This window comes from Canis lupus, chromosome 34, assembly GCF_048164855.1.
Source record: "Canis lupus baileyi chromosome 34, mCanLup2.hap1, whole genome shotgun sequence".
Taxonomy (NCBI): domain Eukaryota; kingdom Metazoa; phylum Chordata; class Mammalia; order Carnivora; family Canidae; genus Canis; species Canis lupus.
The window spans coordinates 15,023,595-15,041,070 of NC_132871.1; the positions used below are offsets into that span (position 1 = coordinate 15,023,595).

The 17,476-nt window shown below is 36.5% G+C and overlaps 1 protein-coding gene across 17 annotated transcripts in view; it reads left to right on the forward strand.

Moving 5' to 3' along the window:
* METTL8 (methyltransferase 8, tRNA N3-cytidine) overlaps window positions 1-16,173 on the forward strand; it is an 87,665-nt gene extending 71,492 nt beyond the window's left edge. For 13 of the 17 annotated variants that reach the window (XM_072810885.1, XM_072810881.1, XM_072810888.1 and 10 more), the window contains 8 exons: window positions 851-1,221; window positions 3,049-3,098; window positions 7,512-7,575; window positions 9,698-9,837; window positions 14,491-14,597; window positions 14,719-14,784; window positions 15,532-15,848; window positions 16,119-16,173. In XM_072810885.1, coding sequence (XP_072666986.1) covers window positions 851-1,221; window positions 3,049-3,098; window positions 7,512-7,575; window positions 9,698-9,837; window positions 14,491-14,597; window positions 14,719-14,784; window positions 15,532-15,704 — 971 coding nt within the window. In that variant the 3' untranslated portion in view covers window positions 15,705-15,848; window positions 16,119-16,173. Of the gene's footprint in view, window positions 1-850; window positions 1,222-3,048; window positions 3,099-7,511; window positions 7,576-9,697; window positions 9,838-14,490; window positions 14,598-14,718; window positions 14,785-15,531; window positions 16,014-16,118 lie in introns of those variants that run through there. The other 4 variants (XM_072810879.1, XM_072810886.1, XM_072810878.1 and 1 more) reach the window with 4 other exon arrangements.
* The last annotated feature ends 1,303 nt before the right edge of the window (window positions 16,174-17,476 follow it).

The following is a 17,476-nucleotide window of genomic DNA, read 5'->3' on the forward strand; positions in this document are numbered from 1 at the left end:
TCCCCTGGAGGTGGGGGAAGAATGGAATGGCTCCTGGATTCCAGGAGTCCTGGCTCTGTTGTGACTGGCTCTGGGACCTGGAACAAGTGGGTTCATATCTCTGTGCTGTCCTTTGTTCAAATGTAAAACAAGGGAGTTGGAGTAGATTATTTCAATGGGCTGTTCTGGTTGTAAGATTATGTCATTTATAATTCTGCAGTTTCCTGTCTATTTACCAATTTGCACAAGATATCTGTCATGTTGAAACCACATTTATAGAGAAATTTAAAAATGAGGTATCATTCCCTATAGATTATTGGTAAAAATGTGATTATTAAGAAGCTAGGATTTAGATTATAGAAAAGTAGTTTGTAATGATTATACTCCTTACAAAAATTTATTGGCCAAACTATTAAGACATTTATGGGGATAGAACTTAATACCCCACATATTGACACATTTTGAGAGAATCAGTACTCTGTAATTTTAACCTGTAAGAGCAAAAAAAAAAAAAATCAGATAAAAATTATAATATTAAAATTATTCAATAGTAAATGTAATTGTTATAAATGATAATGTCTGTAATATATTTAACAGTATATATATTTAATAAATAAATATAAATATATAATAAATATATTTAGTTATTAAAATAGTAACTAACAAACATAATTCATAGTAAAATATTTTTTTCTTTATTTTAGTTACGTTTGAGAATGAAGCTAGTAAATATTGGGACACACTTTATAAGATTCATAAGAATAAGTTTTTCAAAGATCGTAATTGGCTGTTGATAAATAAATATATTTAGTTATTAAAATAGTAACTAACAAACATAATTCATAGTAAAATATTTTTTTCTTTATTTTAGTTACGTTTGAGAATGAAGCTAGTAAATATTGGGACACATTTTATAAGATTCATAAGAATAAGTTTTTCAAAGATCGTAATTGGCTGTTGAGGGAATTTCCTGAAATTATTCCAGTTGATCAAAAAACTGAACAGAAGTTGCAAGAGTTATCATGGGATCATGCAAAAACTAGTGCTGCACATGGTTTCTCAAGAATGCACTGCCCTACTATGCCTGAAGAAAAAAATTATAATAAGAAAAGGTGTGGTTCATCAGATGGTCAAAGGAAAGCGGGATCACATTTTTCCAACCTAGACTCTAAAGAACACAGAAAAGGACCTCTGAAGACAGAATTGTTTCCTGGTAGCAACGCCACTTTCAGAATCCTAGAGGTACTGTCCTGCTGGGGCAAAGATGGGGAATGGCAAATAACTTTGAAATGTATATTCCATATGGCTTTATTAATAATCCAGATTTTTTAGGGGGAAAATGATCAAATCTAACTAAGTGTTCAGTATACTTCTGTGCATAAAGAATATTTGAGGGACTCATATCTATATTCAGTTTCTAAGTTTGTGATTTTTTTTTATTTTTTTATTTTATTTATTTATTTTTTTTTTATGATAGTCACAGAGAGAAAGAGAGAGAGAGAGAGAGAGAGAGGCAGAGACACAGGCAGAGGGAGAAGCAGGCTCCATGCACCGGGAGCCTGATGTGGGATTCGATCCCGGGTCTCCAGGATCGCGCCCTGGGCCAAAGGCAGGCGCCAAACCGCTGCACCACCCAGGGATCCCCTAAGTTTGTGATTTTTAATTTGTTTTCATTTCTAACTTGAAGGCAGTTTTAAATACCAATAAAATTTTGGCCTTAATTTCTATTTCTTTCTGTTATTAACCTTTTTTTTTTATTAACCCTTTATAAGTGAAATAGAAATAAGTGAGATACATAATTAGCTGTAATCTGGTATAGACCTTGAACTGCCTATTTTCAAAAATAAATCTCTTACCTCTGGTTATAAAGGTAGTATTGTATACATTGATTAGAGAGTTTGCTAAAGAGTAGGTAAGAAAAAATTATCTACCATCTCACATACAAGGGAGTTAACCACTCTTAACATTTTACTGTAATTTTTCCTTTTGTTTATACTGTTTTATGCAGTTGAGCTATAGAGTACCTGTATTTTGGGGTTTTGCTTTGTTTCTATTTAACATCATAACATAAGCAGTTTTTTTAATCTTAAAAATTATCTATGAACATTTTCATGACTGCAAAATATTTTACTACATAAAGTACTTTAATTCTGCTTATCTATTTTTACAATACTAGGCATTTAAATTGTTTTCAGGTTTTCTCCAGCAAATGTGGGTATAGACATTTCTGTATTTTATTATCTTGGGTTAGAACCACTTGCTCATAATTTATTTTAAAAATTTAATGCCCTTAAAATATATTGCCAAATCACTTTCTAAGAAATTGTGTTAATATCAACTCATGGCAATATATGTCTATTTCATCATAAACCTCATTGATTAGAATATTCTAATTTTAGGGGCGCCTGGGTGGCTTAGTCCGTTAAGCGGTTAAGCAGCTGTCCTCAGCTCACATCATGATCCCAGGGTCCTAAGATTAAGCCCCACATGGGACTCCCTGCTTAGTGAAGAGTCTGCTTCTCCCTCTCCCTGTCCCTCTGCTTATGTTCTGACTCTGTCTCCTCTGTCAAATAAAAAAATAAATTTTTGAAGAAAAAAAAAGAATATTCTTTTTTTTAAGTGCTTTCCTCTTTGATAGATGAAAATTATACCTCATTTTAATTTGCATTTCTTTCATTGTTAACTAGGTCACATAGTTCTTCAAATGTTTAGAAGTCATTTGCACTTCTTTTGTATTGTTTATTTCCTTTGCTTATTTATCTCTTTGATTTTTTTAAATGAACTCATTTCCTCTTACCATATTTATTGCCAGTTTTTTTTCCACAGTGTGTTGATCACCTTTTAATTTGGTTTGAGTTTTATCGTGTAAAAATTTAAAATGTTTACATAGTTACATTTTTGTCAGTATTATTCTTGTGACTTCATTGCTTTTGAGTTTAGAAAACCCTGTAACACCTAGACATCCAGTACATTTCTTCTAGTTTTGTTTTTTTTTAAATAAAAAAAATCTAACATTGGTGAGGAAAATTTAACCTGTTTTCATATTTGTTTATTCTTTTGATTTTTTAGGTTGGCTGTGGTGCTGGAAATAGTGTTTTTCCAATTTTGAACACTTTACAGTGAGTTTTAAAGTTTTTTCCTACAAAATTTTATGTATATATGGGGCGTTAAGAAATTCTGGAAAAATTGTCATATGTATGCCAGTAGCATTCTTGCTCTCATATAAACAATGACTAAAGCAAGTTTCAAAAGAATTGCCTTAGTCTTAGTGTCTAATTTTATGTGAACTAGGAATTACTCTGAAAAGAGTGTTTCACAGACATGGGTTTGAAATAATTTTTTTAAGCTTATGTGTGCGTGGATGAGAGAATAAGAAAAGACCAAGAGATTTGACCCTTCCACTAAGCTGTGGATCGCTTAACTTCAGAGATCTCTTTGCTTCTCCAGGTATGCAGGTGCCATTTTACACAGAATTGAATTTAAAGTTTATACTTTTGGGGATCCCTGGGTGGCTCAGCGGTTTAGCTCCTGCCTTTGGGCCAGGGCGTGGTCCTGGAGTCCCAGGATCGAGCCCCACATCGGGCTCCTGGCATGGAGCCTGCTTCTCCCAATGCCCATGTCTCTGCCTCTCTCTCTCTCCCTCTCTCTCTCTGTCTATCATGAATATATAAATTTTAAAAAATCTTTAAAAAAATAAATAAAATAAAACTTCTACTTTAACCCTCATTTTATTTTCTTATTACTTCTGGAGCCACACCCAGAATAAGACCTCCCTTTGTCAAGTGATTGTCTCTAGACTTGAAATTGTTTAGCAGTAATAGCCACTAACCCTAAGACAAAAAGGTAGACATAGATGTTAGGGGCAGAGATGCTCTGATATGCCCTTCCTGCTCACCGCCTCACTTATGTGTTATAGTATATCCATGATGAAGACACTCCTCACAAAGCTTTTTAGCACCTTTTACCTATGGATGGTCTTTATAGTTTACACAATAGCTTTCACATTATTTGCCCTTTATAAAACGGACATAAGCACATTGCAGAACATTTCCATGGGGGGGCGGGAATCACCCATCATCGCCACCATCCTACACATAGCTGCTGTCAGCATTTTTGTTGTAATTCCTTTCAGTCTTTTCTCTATGTGTATTTTAAATTTTAATGATGCTATTTTTTAGCTTTTCCTTGTGAAAATGTAAAAGCATACAGAAAAGAGTAACACAATGGATTCTTATATACCTACCACTTCAATTTAACAGTTAACATAATGCCAACATCATGACATCAGTACATTCTTCATTACTATTCTAAACCTAATGTAATAATAGTGATTTCCTGATACCATTAGATTACCAGCTAAGTGGCCAGGCAGACGTGATGGTGGCCAATTTGCAGTTCTGAATGACCTTTCTCTTTTTGTATTTATTTTCTTTGTTTTCCTTTTTCCCCATTTCTGGGCCAATATTCCCTGTTCTTTATTACCACATAGCCAGTTTCCTTCACCCCAGTAACTTCAGAGCTTACAATAACACATAAATTGATGACTTTGGCAATTAATAATGTATTACTTTATGACTCATCTCAAGGTATTATTTAATGTGTCATTTAAGTCTTGTCTCTCCAACCATGGTATGTATTCCTTGAAGTAGAAAGCATATTTTATTTTACCCTAATCTGATTTTCCAGGTGGCTTAAAAGTATAATACAGTTGGTTAGAGCTCAATACATATGGACTCGTATCTCTGAATTCCCATTTGTCAGTTATATTTTTCCCTCTTTACTTTTTCCTCCCAACTAATAATTGCAAGCTCTTGCTTCCTCCCTTATACTTCTTGGCTCTGTCTTTTTTAAAAAATCAATGTAGCTTGATAACCTAAGATAATTAATTCATCTTTAAGAGGCAACCAGTGATTAGCTTTCCAAAGGGAGAATTAGACTTTTTCCCTATCTAAGAAATTATGTTTTATTACTTTCAGAGAGTATAGGATGAATGTTTTACATTTTCAGAATATTTTACCATAATTAGACCTCTTGAATTGAGAGGTCATATCATTCTCCAAGGATCATTTAATGCTTAAGCCCCCTACCAAGAGAGGGCTGGGTGGTGTGGTCGTAGTAGTGGTATTTACACCTGCTTACTGGGAGAAGGGCCAAGGCTGTCAGCTGATTTTACAGAACAGCTTTGGAAAGTCATTGAGTGGTCACAAGACTTCATCTTGGGCTGTGATGCAGTGGGAATTCAGTCTCAGAGGTCATACTGCCGTACTAGTAGAACACATGGCAGATGGTACATGCTTTCCTTTAGCTACTAGACTGTTCCATCTCTTGTGGCTGTTTAGTAACCACTCCCCAAAGGTTAACTGCATACTTTTATAATGAGCTAGATGTGCCAGTGTCCAAATTCGTTTTTATAGAACCGTGATATGTTCTTAAGTTTTTAAGTTCCTAGAAGGCAGAGGCAGATCTTCCAAAAAAATAAATAATAAAAAATAAATAATAATAATAATAATGTAAAAATAATAATAGCAATAGCAACAAATATAATAATGACTAATATTTGTTAGGTGCCTACTCTGAGTTATGCATCTTTCCGGAAACATATGAATCTCTTCAATCCTCATAATGACCTTAGATTCCATAGTTATCTCTGCTTGATGATGAAGAAACAGAATTACAGAGAAATTAAGTAACTATTCCAGGGTCTTAAAACTGAGCAGGAGAGCCAGGATTCAAACCATAGGCAGTTCGGTTCCAGAGCCCTTGCCCTTAGCCATATCACATGGGGCTATGCATCTAAGTGCTTATTGAGAACATTTGAAACGTATGCAATCACCCAGCAAGTTAGGAGTCACGAATATATGGATTTTGTAGGAAACAATAGGGGTATAGGCTGCAGTAAAGCGCTGTTTTTTTTTATGGGACAGATGAAGAAGATAAGCAGTGCAAGTCATAACCAAATCCTATATATCATATTTTAACTGATCTTAAATTGAATGCAAATCCCAAATGCCACAGCATGAGTGCATTGTATGTGAATATAGTATCCATCAATGAGGAGCAATTCAAGAGTATAATCTAAGCTTGGATGGGATTTTATTTGTGGAATATATATTTGTTCTTGTATTTCATATTCATTTAGTAGTCCTCCTTACTTGAAATGTCTCCTGAATCAAATTAGAACTTCTAATTATATGTTTCAAGGCCCACTTGTACATCCTGCTATGAGCTCCTGGGATCAACTCTGCTTCTCATCCCTAGCATATAACTTCCATCTCTAAGTCCTTATACCATTTATCCTTCTACCCACTCAGCAATGCTATTCCCCTTCTTCAAAATTCTTAAGACTTACACTTCAGGAACTCTGCTCTATCCACAACACTCTAGAAGCTATATAAAACCAATCATGTCCCCAGCTAGGACCATAGTTATAATTATTGTTTAATGACATACCAATCTCTTTCTGTGATCCAGACATGGTACTAAGTAACATGATGCAAAGTTTATTTGATACCAGCATACGAGGGATAATCAAGAAGAGTACTGGCCCGCATAATTCAAAGTATTTGTGCCCATGAGTCACCATGGTCCAGACGTTGTTACTGAATTTCAGGTAAAGGCTAAACAGAACCTGTGTAAGTTTAGTGGAGGCCAATTAAAACTACTCAAGACTTTCATATGCATAAACAGCCCCTGCCAAAAAATGACTCGCTTTATTTACATTTGCAAATAAAACAACTAAGTCTTAGAGAGGTTAAGTCAGTTAATAAATGGCAAATTCAGGATTTAAACACAGGTCTATTTGGTTCCAAAATTTATACTCTTACTATTTTATTAGACAATTTCATTTACTACCTTGTATTCTAATGCTTGGTACAAACATGAAGCTTAATAAATGTTTGACAATAACTGGAAAAGATAACTAAGAATTATTATATTAGTGTCTTATTCTTTTTTAGAAGTTGTATTTACATACTATTAAATATATATATATTTATATATATATTCCTATTCCTTTAGGGGCATCAGAGCCTCTGTGAGAGACCCAAGAGCCAAATGAGTTATATGCATAAAAAGGGGAATAGGGGAGCATCAAGGACACAGGGGTCTGAGAGTCCTTGCACAAAGGCAGAACTTGACTAAGCTATGAGGAGCTGCAGGCCTTGCTGGCTGGAAGCACAGAAGAAAGACTGCGGGAGGTAGGGGGAGCAGGAGGAAGATGGAGCAGTGATAATGGACAGCTTTGGAGGTTTCCAATGTGAGAGTAAGGCAGGTCCTTCAAAACCAGGACAGGAATTTTAAAGTTACCCTGTAGTTAATGGTAAGTATTTGAGACAATACTGTTTCAGAAGCAGCATGAAGGCACCCAAATACCATTATAGAGGACAATATCTAAAAAAGAAGAAATAACAAGCCAGGTGTCATCCAAAATTCTATTAAAGAAATGCTTAACAAGTTCAAGCCTACAGTTTCCTTTCATCTGTAACCTGAGCATATATGAATCCTAGATTTAAAAATTGTTTCCATTTTCATAGGGATGCTCCTGAGTCCTTTCTTTATTGTTGTGATTTTGCTTCTGGAGCTGTGGAACTAGTAAAGGTATGCCTCATATTTTCTTTAAAGGGAACCATGTAAAAAAATAAAAATAAATAAAAATAAATAAAGGGAACCACGTAAGGATCTAATTCATTTGCTGCTGAAGTGATATTTTTGAAATGTTTCAGATGTTCTCTGTGACCATTTTTAACTGAGTTCTTACTATTTCTGGGAATCATATAATCAGCTGGTGCCTAAGATATCACCCTAAAATTTCAAATTTAAAATAAAGTTGAAGGGACAGGTATACCTAGAAGGTCAACAGCTCCTACAAGGTGATTTTTTTTTTTTTTTCTAGAGAGGGAAGAAGAGAGAGAGGGAGAGAATTTTTTTTTTTTTTTTTAAGATTTACTTATTTATTTGAGAGAGAGAGAGAGAGTATGCACACAGGCTGGAGGAGGAGCAGAGGGAGAGGAAGAGAATCCCAAGCAGACTCCTTGCAGAGCGCAGAGCTGGTACAGGGCTCAGTCTTACTACCCTGATATCATGACCTGAGCTGAAACTAAGAGTTGATGCTCAACCGACTGAGCCACTCAATCACTCCAGGAGAGGGAATCTTAAGCAGGCTCCATGCCTAATGTGGAGCCTGACACAGGGCTTCATCTCAAGATGGGGCTTGATCTGAGGACTCTGAGATCATGACCTCAGTTGAAACCAAGAGTTGGATGCTTAACCAACTGAGCCACCCAGGTGCTCCCTATAAGGTGATCTTATTCATATTTATGTCTCTAGAGGCCTACACAGAGTCTGACACATAGTAGGCACTCATTACATTAAAAATTTTGAATTAAAAAAATTTGAGGCACCAGGTTGGCTCAGTTGGTTAATCATCTACCTTTGGCTCAGGTCGCGATCTCAGGATTCTGGGATCGACCCCACATTGGGCTTCTGGCTCAGTGGGGAGTCTGCTTCTCCCTCTCTCTCTACTTTTCCCCTCTCCACTCATGTGCTCCTCTCTCACTCTGTTCTCTTTCTCTCTAATAAATGAATAAATAATCTAAAAAAAGATGTTTAAAAAATTTGAGAATGTATATGATACAAATGTAAATTGTCTTAAACTGTTTGGAAAGCAGTGGGGAGCCTGGATTTATTTGACCAATCCCCAATAGCTAGTAAGCATTACCTTAGCAAAAAGTATTTTTAGGAGATGGAAAAGGAATAGAAATTCTGCTAACAGAAATGTATGTATAGTCAGTACATGGAACTTAATTTCTGATACTAAGAGTAATATTTATTCATGGTAGACAGTTTCTAAAATACTAAAAAGCCTAAACAGGGCAGCCCAGGTGGCTCAGCCCAGGGTGTGATCCTGGAGTCCCGGGATCAGGTCCCACATCGGGCTCCCTGCGTGGAGCCTGCTTCTCCCTCTGCCTGTGTCTCTGCCTCTATCTGTGTCTCTCATGAATAAATAAATAAAATCTTAAAAAAAAAAAAGCCTAAAAAGGAAGATAAAATTCACCTATAATCACACTTCCTAAAGTCCTATGGTTAATCAAGGTTAGTATTTTGTTATGTATCCTTTTGGTGTTGTTTTGTAGGCAAATTATGTGTGTGTGAATATGTGTGTACTCTGATTTTTTTTTAAATAACAGCTTTATTGAAATATAGTTCATAACATGGAATTCACCATTTTAAAGTATACAACTCTGTGATTTTTTAGTATATTTACAGAGTTGTGCAATCATTACTGTTGCCTAGTTTTTGATTACCTAGTAAAGGATATTTGTATTTTAAGCCAAAGGAGGCATGGAATAAGCACTGGGAGAGAGAGCTGAGGACCATCTCGGTGCCTCTGAAATAACATAAGATAGGCTTCGACAATGCAGCTTGTTGACTGAAAGGCCTGCCCTACTCTACTTTTAAAACTAAAGAGGGATTGTGAAGAATATTTGTTATCGAGTCCAAGTGCTAGACTTAATTTTTTAAGACCGTTTGAAATAAACTAACAATACTGAATCTGAAATAAAGTGTATTCAAATTTACAGAGGAAAGGCATTAGAGAGAAATATAGTTTGACCTTTTTATTTTAAGAAAAATGCAAGAAGTCTGCTAACTACGGTTTTGTTTTGTTTTTCGTTTTTTTTTTTTTTTTTTTTTTTTTTTTTGTATTCCTTTATCATGATAGTTGCACTCATCCTATAGAGCAGCCCAGTGTTGTGCCTTTGTTCATGACGTTTGTGATGAGGGCTTACCCTTCCCTTTTCCAGATGGGATCCTGGACGTGATTCTCCTTGTCTTTGTGCTCTCTTCTATTCATCCTGACAGGTAACCGAAGACAAAAGGGCAAAGCAAATGTGTAAACCCCCTTTATCAGTCGTGGTTTTCAGAACTATTAAAAAAAGCGACAATTCTTGAATTTATTACTTAGTGAACTACACTGTGTAAAACATGCAGCCTTTTAAATGCAGTTTTTTCTTTCTCCAGACTTTTAGAAAGAAACTGGTCAAACTGCTTCATTAGTGAGCTTTCTATCACTGTCAGAGTGAAGTTAGCATATTCCAGCAAGACACATACCTATTAAAAGTGACAATGCTTCAAGGAAATTACAAATTCAGAACAGCCTAATAGACTCCCAAGAGGGAAATTGTACTTGGTGATCAGAAACAAACATCTTTGATTTAGTATCTTACTGAATGTTCGTGAAGAGGTGGGCTGTGAATCTGGTTTCACACCGGTCTGTCCACAGGCTTTAAAAATTTTGTTTTAAAGAAGTCCTCCAGGGAATTAAGGGTACTCAAGATCTGCCAGATTAACCTTGGACCTTTATAATCTAAGACTGGCCTACTGCCATCATTTAAATATTTATGACTTAAATTTTTTGTTCACACAATGTTTTGAAACAGCCAACATAGCTTTTGTCCAGATAGGAAACAGAAAGAGATATTACCAGCCATTAAAATGATAGCTTGCTTAAAATTTTGCCACCTCTTATGTATCAAAGCCCCTGTGTGGTGTCAAGGGTTGTGCATTTTTAGGTTTTCTTAAAATTGGGTTTTCTACTGTGGTAGTAGATTCAGCCTCAGGAAAGTTTCTCTGCTGGCAGGTACAGACTTGACATCAACCAGTCTTTGATGAGTATGACCCTTTCTCAAAGATATTGAGTTAATATGTGCTTTTTCCTTTGCAATTAGAAATTCTCTAGGAGGGATCCCTTGGTGGTGCAGCGGTTTGGCGCCTGCCTTTGGCCCAGGGCGCGATCCTGGAGACCCAGGATCGAGTCCCACATTGGGCTCCCGGTGCATGGAGCCTGCTTCTCCCTCTGCCTATCTCTCTGCCTCTCTCTCACTGTGTGCCTATCATAAAAAAAAAAAAAAAAAAAAAAAAAAAAAAAAAAAAAAAATTCTCTAGGACCCTTTACAGTCCTTTTACTTTTCATTTAGAAATGAGCACTCTGGGGGAAAAAAAAAAAGAAATGAGCACTCTGTTTGTTGAAAGATAAATTAAATTTCCAAATAGATCTGAATGAAACATATTTGCACCTGATGAGATATATCACATTCCATGAAGCTACTTTTTCCTCCCAGTTTCTATTATCTATGTCTTTCTGCTATTCTGTTCAGAATATTGGCATCATCCAGGTACTGGTAAAAAGATGTCATCTATGTATTTTGTTTCATAGTTTAAAAAATGAATAGTTAAAAGGATGGAGTAGGTGGATAGAGATCAAGATTTTCTATTTGACACTTCTAACAGGAAATGTTTAAATTCCAAATAAGACCACAAAAACACTACTTGAAATTAGTTTAGATAATGTATTTTCTCATGATATGAAGTGAATGTTAAAAAGAAGGAGAAGCAGATGTCTTGGAAAGACTACTGTTATCCCACAGTATGTTCATTCTATTTATTTATTATAAGATAAATTCAGATGTATCATGTCTCTAGCCACTTTCTTACCTATGTGGAAATGATCTAAAAATATGGTGAATGAGTAGAAGGAGGGCAATAATAAGTGAAAAGACAGTATCTTTAGGGTCATTTGGGACTGTGGTAGTGTATTCAGCCCCACAAAAGCTTTAGAAAAGTGGCTTTTTGCCAACTTGGAAAATCTACACACAAATGAAGGGCAAGCAGTTCTGCTAGACCTCGAGTCTGGGGATCTCAGCTTAAATGGGAATAAACCATAAGAGACTACAAAAGAAGAGCTAAATAAAATAAAGTACAGTATGTTTACCACAGATCCAAGCACAGAGTAGCCAATTAATACTTTTTCTAATCTCTTCTTTTCTTTTTCCTCGCCTTCCATCTAGAGGTGGATGAAGATAGCAGAATTGGCCCTAGTAAGATAAAGAAAAGGGACCCTCTCCCATTCTTGTCCTGTCCATCTCCCCTAGCCCACTCGCACCTGCAGTTCTCAGGAACTGGTTCTGGAACTTGGCACTGAGCCAAGCAAGATTGGTTGATGAAGAAAAGCAGCTCCCCACCCTTGCCTTTACCCACAACCCCAGACTTTAAAAGATAGTTGGGTAGAAAGGATTTGCAGAGGGAGATGACAACATTTTGAAGTATCTGGCTTTTTACTTTTCTGCATTTTTGTTTCATACTTGTTTTAGTAATAATTGCAGAAAGATCTTTTTCTCCGTACATAAAACATTTATCCTGGGATCCCTGGGTGGCGCAGCAGTTTGGCTCCTGCCTTTGGCCCAGGGCGCGATCCTGGAGACCCGGGATTGAATGCCACGTCTGGCTCCCGGTGCATGGAGCCTGCTTCTCCCTCTGCCTATGTCTCTGCCTCTCTCTCTGTCTCTCTCTCTCTCTCTCTCTCTGTGACTATCATAAAAAAAAAAAAAATTATCCTGAAAGTGAGTATTTTTAAGGGTTGGATATGGTTTTCTTTAATTGCCAAAGCCTAAGGCCATAAACACAGTGTGAAAGTAACCTGTAATAAAATAAACAAGGAAAAATTATTTTCTTTTTTCTCTTTCATGTACTTATGTTCCAGTTTTTTAAGAGAGCATTTCATCTAATTATGCCACCTCTTTCTGTTATATTTCTATCTTTTCATAGTTGCTTCCATTTTCTCACTACTTCCTTCATAACCTGACATAAATCTGGCTTTTCACTCCTTTATTCCACTGAACAGTGTTTTAATTGGAAGGAATTTACAGATTAACTGATGCAAACTTCTCATTTTTAAAATAAAGTCTAGAAGCTTTAAGTAGCATGGATAAAACAGTGATGGCAAGGACTTAGCACACAGGCTGGCATTTACCATTCTCTGCTCAGGGTAGACACTGATAACTGATTTTGTACCCTGATTGTCATTCCCAATGAACGCTAAGAGTCCTTCTCAATCGAGCTCTGTAGGCACCCAATGTCAGTCACTCGGCATTGATATGAGATCTGAAATCTTTGCCATCTCTGACCCATAATCACACATAAGACCGTGAACGATTAACCAAAAACATTAAGTCGAGAGCAGTCACAAGGGGTCGTCTTTGACTGGTAGCCAGATGAAAAGAATAAATAATAAAAAAAGAAAGTAAAGGCTTCCCAGTATTGAGCTGGGGCTTGGAGTGTGAACAGAATTTAAATAGGCAGAAAGTAAGAAGGAGAGAATTCTTTGAGGGGAAACCACATGACCAAAGGCATGGACTGCTTCAGAGCCAAGCAAGTAACAGTTTGCCAGAAGTTGATGCTTCACATTAGGACATGATAGGAAAGATGTTGGAGAGATCCAGGCTAGTTGTATGAGATCTTTTTTTTTTTTTTAATATTTTATTTATTCATGAGAGAGAAACAGAGACATAGGCAGAGGGAGACACAGGCTCCCTGCAGGTAGCCCAATGTGGGACTCAATCTTAGGACCCCAGGATCACAAGCTGAGCCAAAGGCAGATGCTCAACCACTGAGCCACCCAGGTGCCCCAGTTGTAGAAGATCTTAAGGGCCCACCTAAGAAATTGAAATTTTATCTGTGGATTAAAATCATGAACATTTTTGGGCAAAGGGATGATTTGACAGAACCATCATTTTAAGCAGAAAAATTCATGAATGATATGCAGGAAGAATTAACAGGAGGAATAATATTAAGCATGTTAGGAAGTATTCTGCTTCCAAGCCTAAGGAGGTAGCAATTTGTGCTAAAGGACTACCAAAGAGAAACAAAAGGGAGACAAAATATCAATTAAAAAAAGAAGATGGGCAGCCCTGGTGGCCCAGTGGTTTAGGGCTGCCTTCATTCAGCCCAGGGTGTGATCCTGTAGACCCCAGATTGAGTCCCATGTCAGGCTCCTTGCATGGAGCCTGCTTCTCCCTCTGCCTATGTCTCTGCCTCTCTCTTTCTCTCTGTGTCTGTCGTGAATAAATAAATAAAATCTTAAAAAAAAAAAAAAAAGAAGAAGAAGAAGAAGACCTAGAATTGGATGACAAATGGTTGTGGAGAGGCTACTGAAAGAAGAGGAAAAGGAAAGGGGTTAATGATATCTCTGAGGTGTAACACAATAAATGAGGATACTTTTGAACCAAATAAAGGAGAAGGAGCTAGTTTTCGAGGAAATGTGTAATCTGAGACAACTCCACCATATATTTTATCTTGCAAGGAAAATGAAGCGACTTCAGTATTTATCTGCCTTGGAACTACTGTAACTTGATATAAATACCAGGAACCATCTATGTAGTTTTGCAGTGCAGCTTTGACATATCAAGCTCTGTGAAGTCAGCACTCTGGTCATTTGGGTGATTACTACTCTAGGTCTTTTAAATCTGATCTTTACAAAAATAAATAAATAAATCTGATCTTTTAGCAAGTTGGTATCCTTTTTCCTTTCTATACAAAATATTTTTTGTTTTGTCGCCATTACATCTGCAGTTAGATTTTTTTGGCCCTATTGAGCTTTCCTTATTTTGTCTTGAAGAAGGTTAAATGTGGCATGTAAAACAAGATTTCTGCAGACCGTATCTTGCTTTGCCTTCAAAGGATGCAAGGCGTTATAAACCGACTGTCCAACTTACTGAAGCCTGGAGGAATGCTGTTATTTCGGGACTATGGAAGATATGATAAGACTCAGCTTCGTTTTAAAAGGGGTATATTTAGTTTGGAATTATTTTCATGTGTTTTAAAGAATGTCCTATTTATATTTTATGTCAAATTTTTGTTTTGTTTTAAGGGATACTAAGTTTCTCTAATCACAATTATGTTTTTTAGGGCATTGCTTATCTGAAAATTTTTATGTTCGAGGAGATGGTACCAGAGCATATTTTTTTACAAAAGGTATGCTTATCTATAAGAGAAAATAGTTAGCTGTGAAAACTCTCATTGGTGACCCTGTAACCACATTGTAACTGTTGTGCATGATAGCTTGAAAATGGCCTTTTTGTCTTTTAATCTTTTTCCAGTTGAAATTGCTTGAAAGAATCACTTGTTCATCCTTATACCCAAATGAAGGTGTAGTCTGTTCCATTTTAGAAGTACTGTTAGCCCAGATATGAAAAAAATGATAACATGCCACAGCCAGAGGAGAGAACTTGATTTTAAGAGTCCATAGAAAATTACTTATCTTTTGTCAATTTCCCTTTTTAAAAAAAGTGTTTAAATCCTTGAATGCAGAATGAATGTTTTCTGAATGATGTTATCAGAATGATGTTTTCTGCATTCAGGGATTTTCTCCAAACTAATGTGAGTACTTTTATAATTTGCCATTTGGGGTCTCTGCAACCCAACAAAACCTCAGAACAGAGGGCACCTTTAAAAATATTGAAATCTACAACCAGTAGTATTGTATATCTGTTCATGCCTGCTATGTTAAGCTGTTTATACTTGGTGTATTCCTGTGAAGTAGAAGAAATCCATTTGGTTTCACAGGTTTCCTTAACCAATTTATTCTAGGGAGTTTCTTGTATAAATGAAATTTAGATGGTCAGTCATTCCATTAATGTTCCATTGTTCCTGACTGCTCCCCTCTTGTCTACCACCATGCCCCAGTCACATATACATCTGATTGCCATTTTTGTCTCACAGGGGAAGTCCACAATATGTTCTGCAAGGCTGGGTTAGACGAGAAGCAAAATCTGGTTGATCGTCGCTTACAAGTGAATAGGAAAAAACAAGTGAAAATGCACCGAGTGTGGGTTCAAGGCAAATTCCAGAAACCATTCCACTTGACTCAGAAAACCTCCAAATTGGTGTTTTAACTTTGGCTTTCTCATGGCTGAACTATGTACCATGTTAAGGTACAAACCAGAGGATTACACAATACAAAGACTTCTATAAATCTTTCATTTTTGAAAGGACAATCAGAAGAAAAGAGAATTTGTATATCCTGCTGTTTATCATGGGTGAGCTCCTATGTTTAAGCACTTGCAAATTATTTGGAAGAGTATACTATATTCTGTGTTTTCAAAACTTAATATGCTGAAACTTGCTTGAGTTTATTATGCCTAACCATTTTGTTTGTTCTTTGAATTTTATAAGCATTCAATTAAATTACTGATATAAGATAATTCTGAGAAACCATACCCTGCTATTTTTTGGAAGCGCAAAAAAAAAACACACATTTATTTATGCATTAGTCTAACACAGTTAAACTCTCTTCCTCTCTTATCTAGTAGCAGAGAAGCAGCTCTCCTTGTTTCCCTGGCAAGCCACAAGACCTATATGAAGGTGAATTTTTTGTTTTGTTATTTTCTGTTTTCCTCAAAACTCTTTTTTTTTTTAATTCAGAGACTAATGTCTGAAACAGAATTTTAGTTTCTCTTTCCTGTCCTAAAATTGGGGAAGTATGACCCATGCTAACATTTTCAGGCTATTTTTAGGTGTACAAGTTGTTGTAAGCTCTCTTTAAGACAACTATTATACCCAAGAAAATTCTTAAATTGTACCAATTAAAAATATATTTACTACCTTGCCTCAAAAAGGATATAAATTGGCTTGCAAATTGCACTTTGTGAAAATGGAGTTTCTGAGATTGGCTTTTCATTTGTTATACAACATACACTGAGTACTTACATTCTGCTAAATTATATGTACCAATACAATCAATAAAGACCCAAACCTGTCTTCAGAGAGCACAGATAGGATCTGGCTGGCAAAACAAAAGATGCATATCCCAAGCATCTAAATCACAATTTCAGATAATATATAAACAGGTACTTCTCAGCTAGCTTTGGTTATGAGCCACAAAAATCTGGAAGAAATGGACAATCCTTTGAAGGGCCACATTGGAAGAGTTCAGTTCCCACTGTTTTACTTTTTTGAATTGACTTAAAATTCCTTTTTCTAAAAGAATGTGATTGGTCCAACTTGAGTCACAGATTCATTTCCTGACAGTTCGGGGTAGGCCACCTTCATAGATGGTGCCACCTGAATGGATGGAGTGGAGGAATGTTCCTCAAAGGACAATGAAATATTGTTACCAAAAAAAGGGAGGAGGGATGCTATGCTGCCCCATCACAAACAGCATGTCACATAGTGGTGGTTCCAAAGAGAGAAGTGAGCTGGTGGGAAGAAAGGGGGAAGAAGCCTTGATGTTCTGTGGAGAGGTGGGTGTCAGGCTAGTCCTTGAACATATGCCCTCTGTAGATGGGAAGAAGACAAGTCTGTTTGGTGTGGGTCCTTCCTGATGATGAATTGTGGGGAAAAGATAGGGAGGGGGTCAGCTTCTCACAGCCTTGTATAGAAGGCACATTGGGTTCTAGTCTGGAGCAATCTAAGGTTTGCTTGTTTCTGTTTTATCCTACCATAACATGTTATAAATATGTTTAGAGACATTGAGGCATCCTATATGGGACGGAATGCAGTAAGGTGGCACCATCTATGGGGGCGGCAAGGAAGACCACACATAAAGGTTTTTTGCACACACTTGCCTCGGTAGCAGTTCCTCAGAAATACAATATCAAGGTTTCTGTTTAAACATGGCATAGTCAATAAATGCAGAAGTACCTGACACTCTTTACTCAGTTGTATC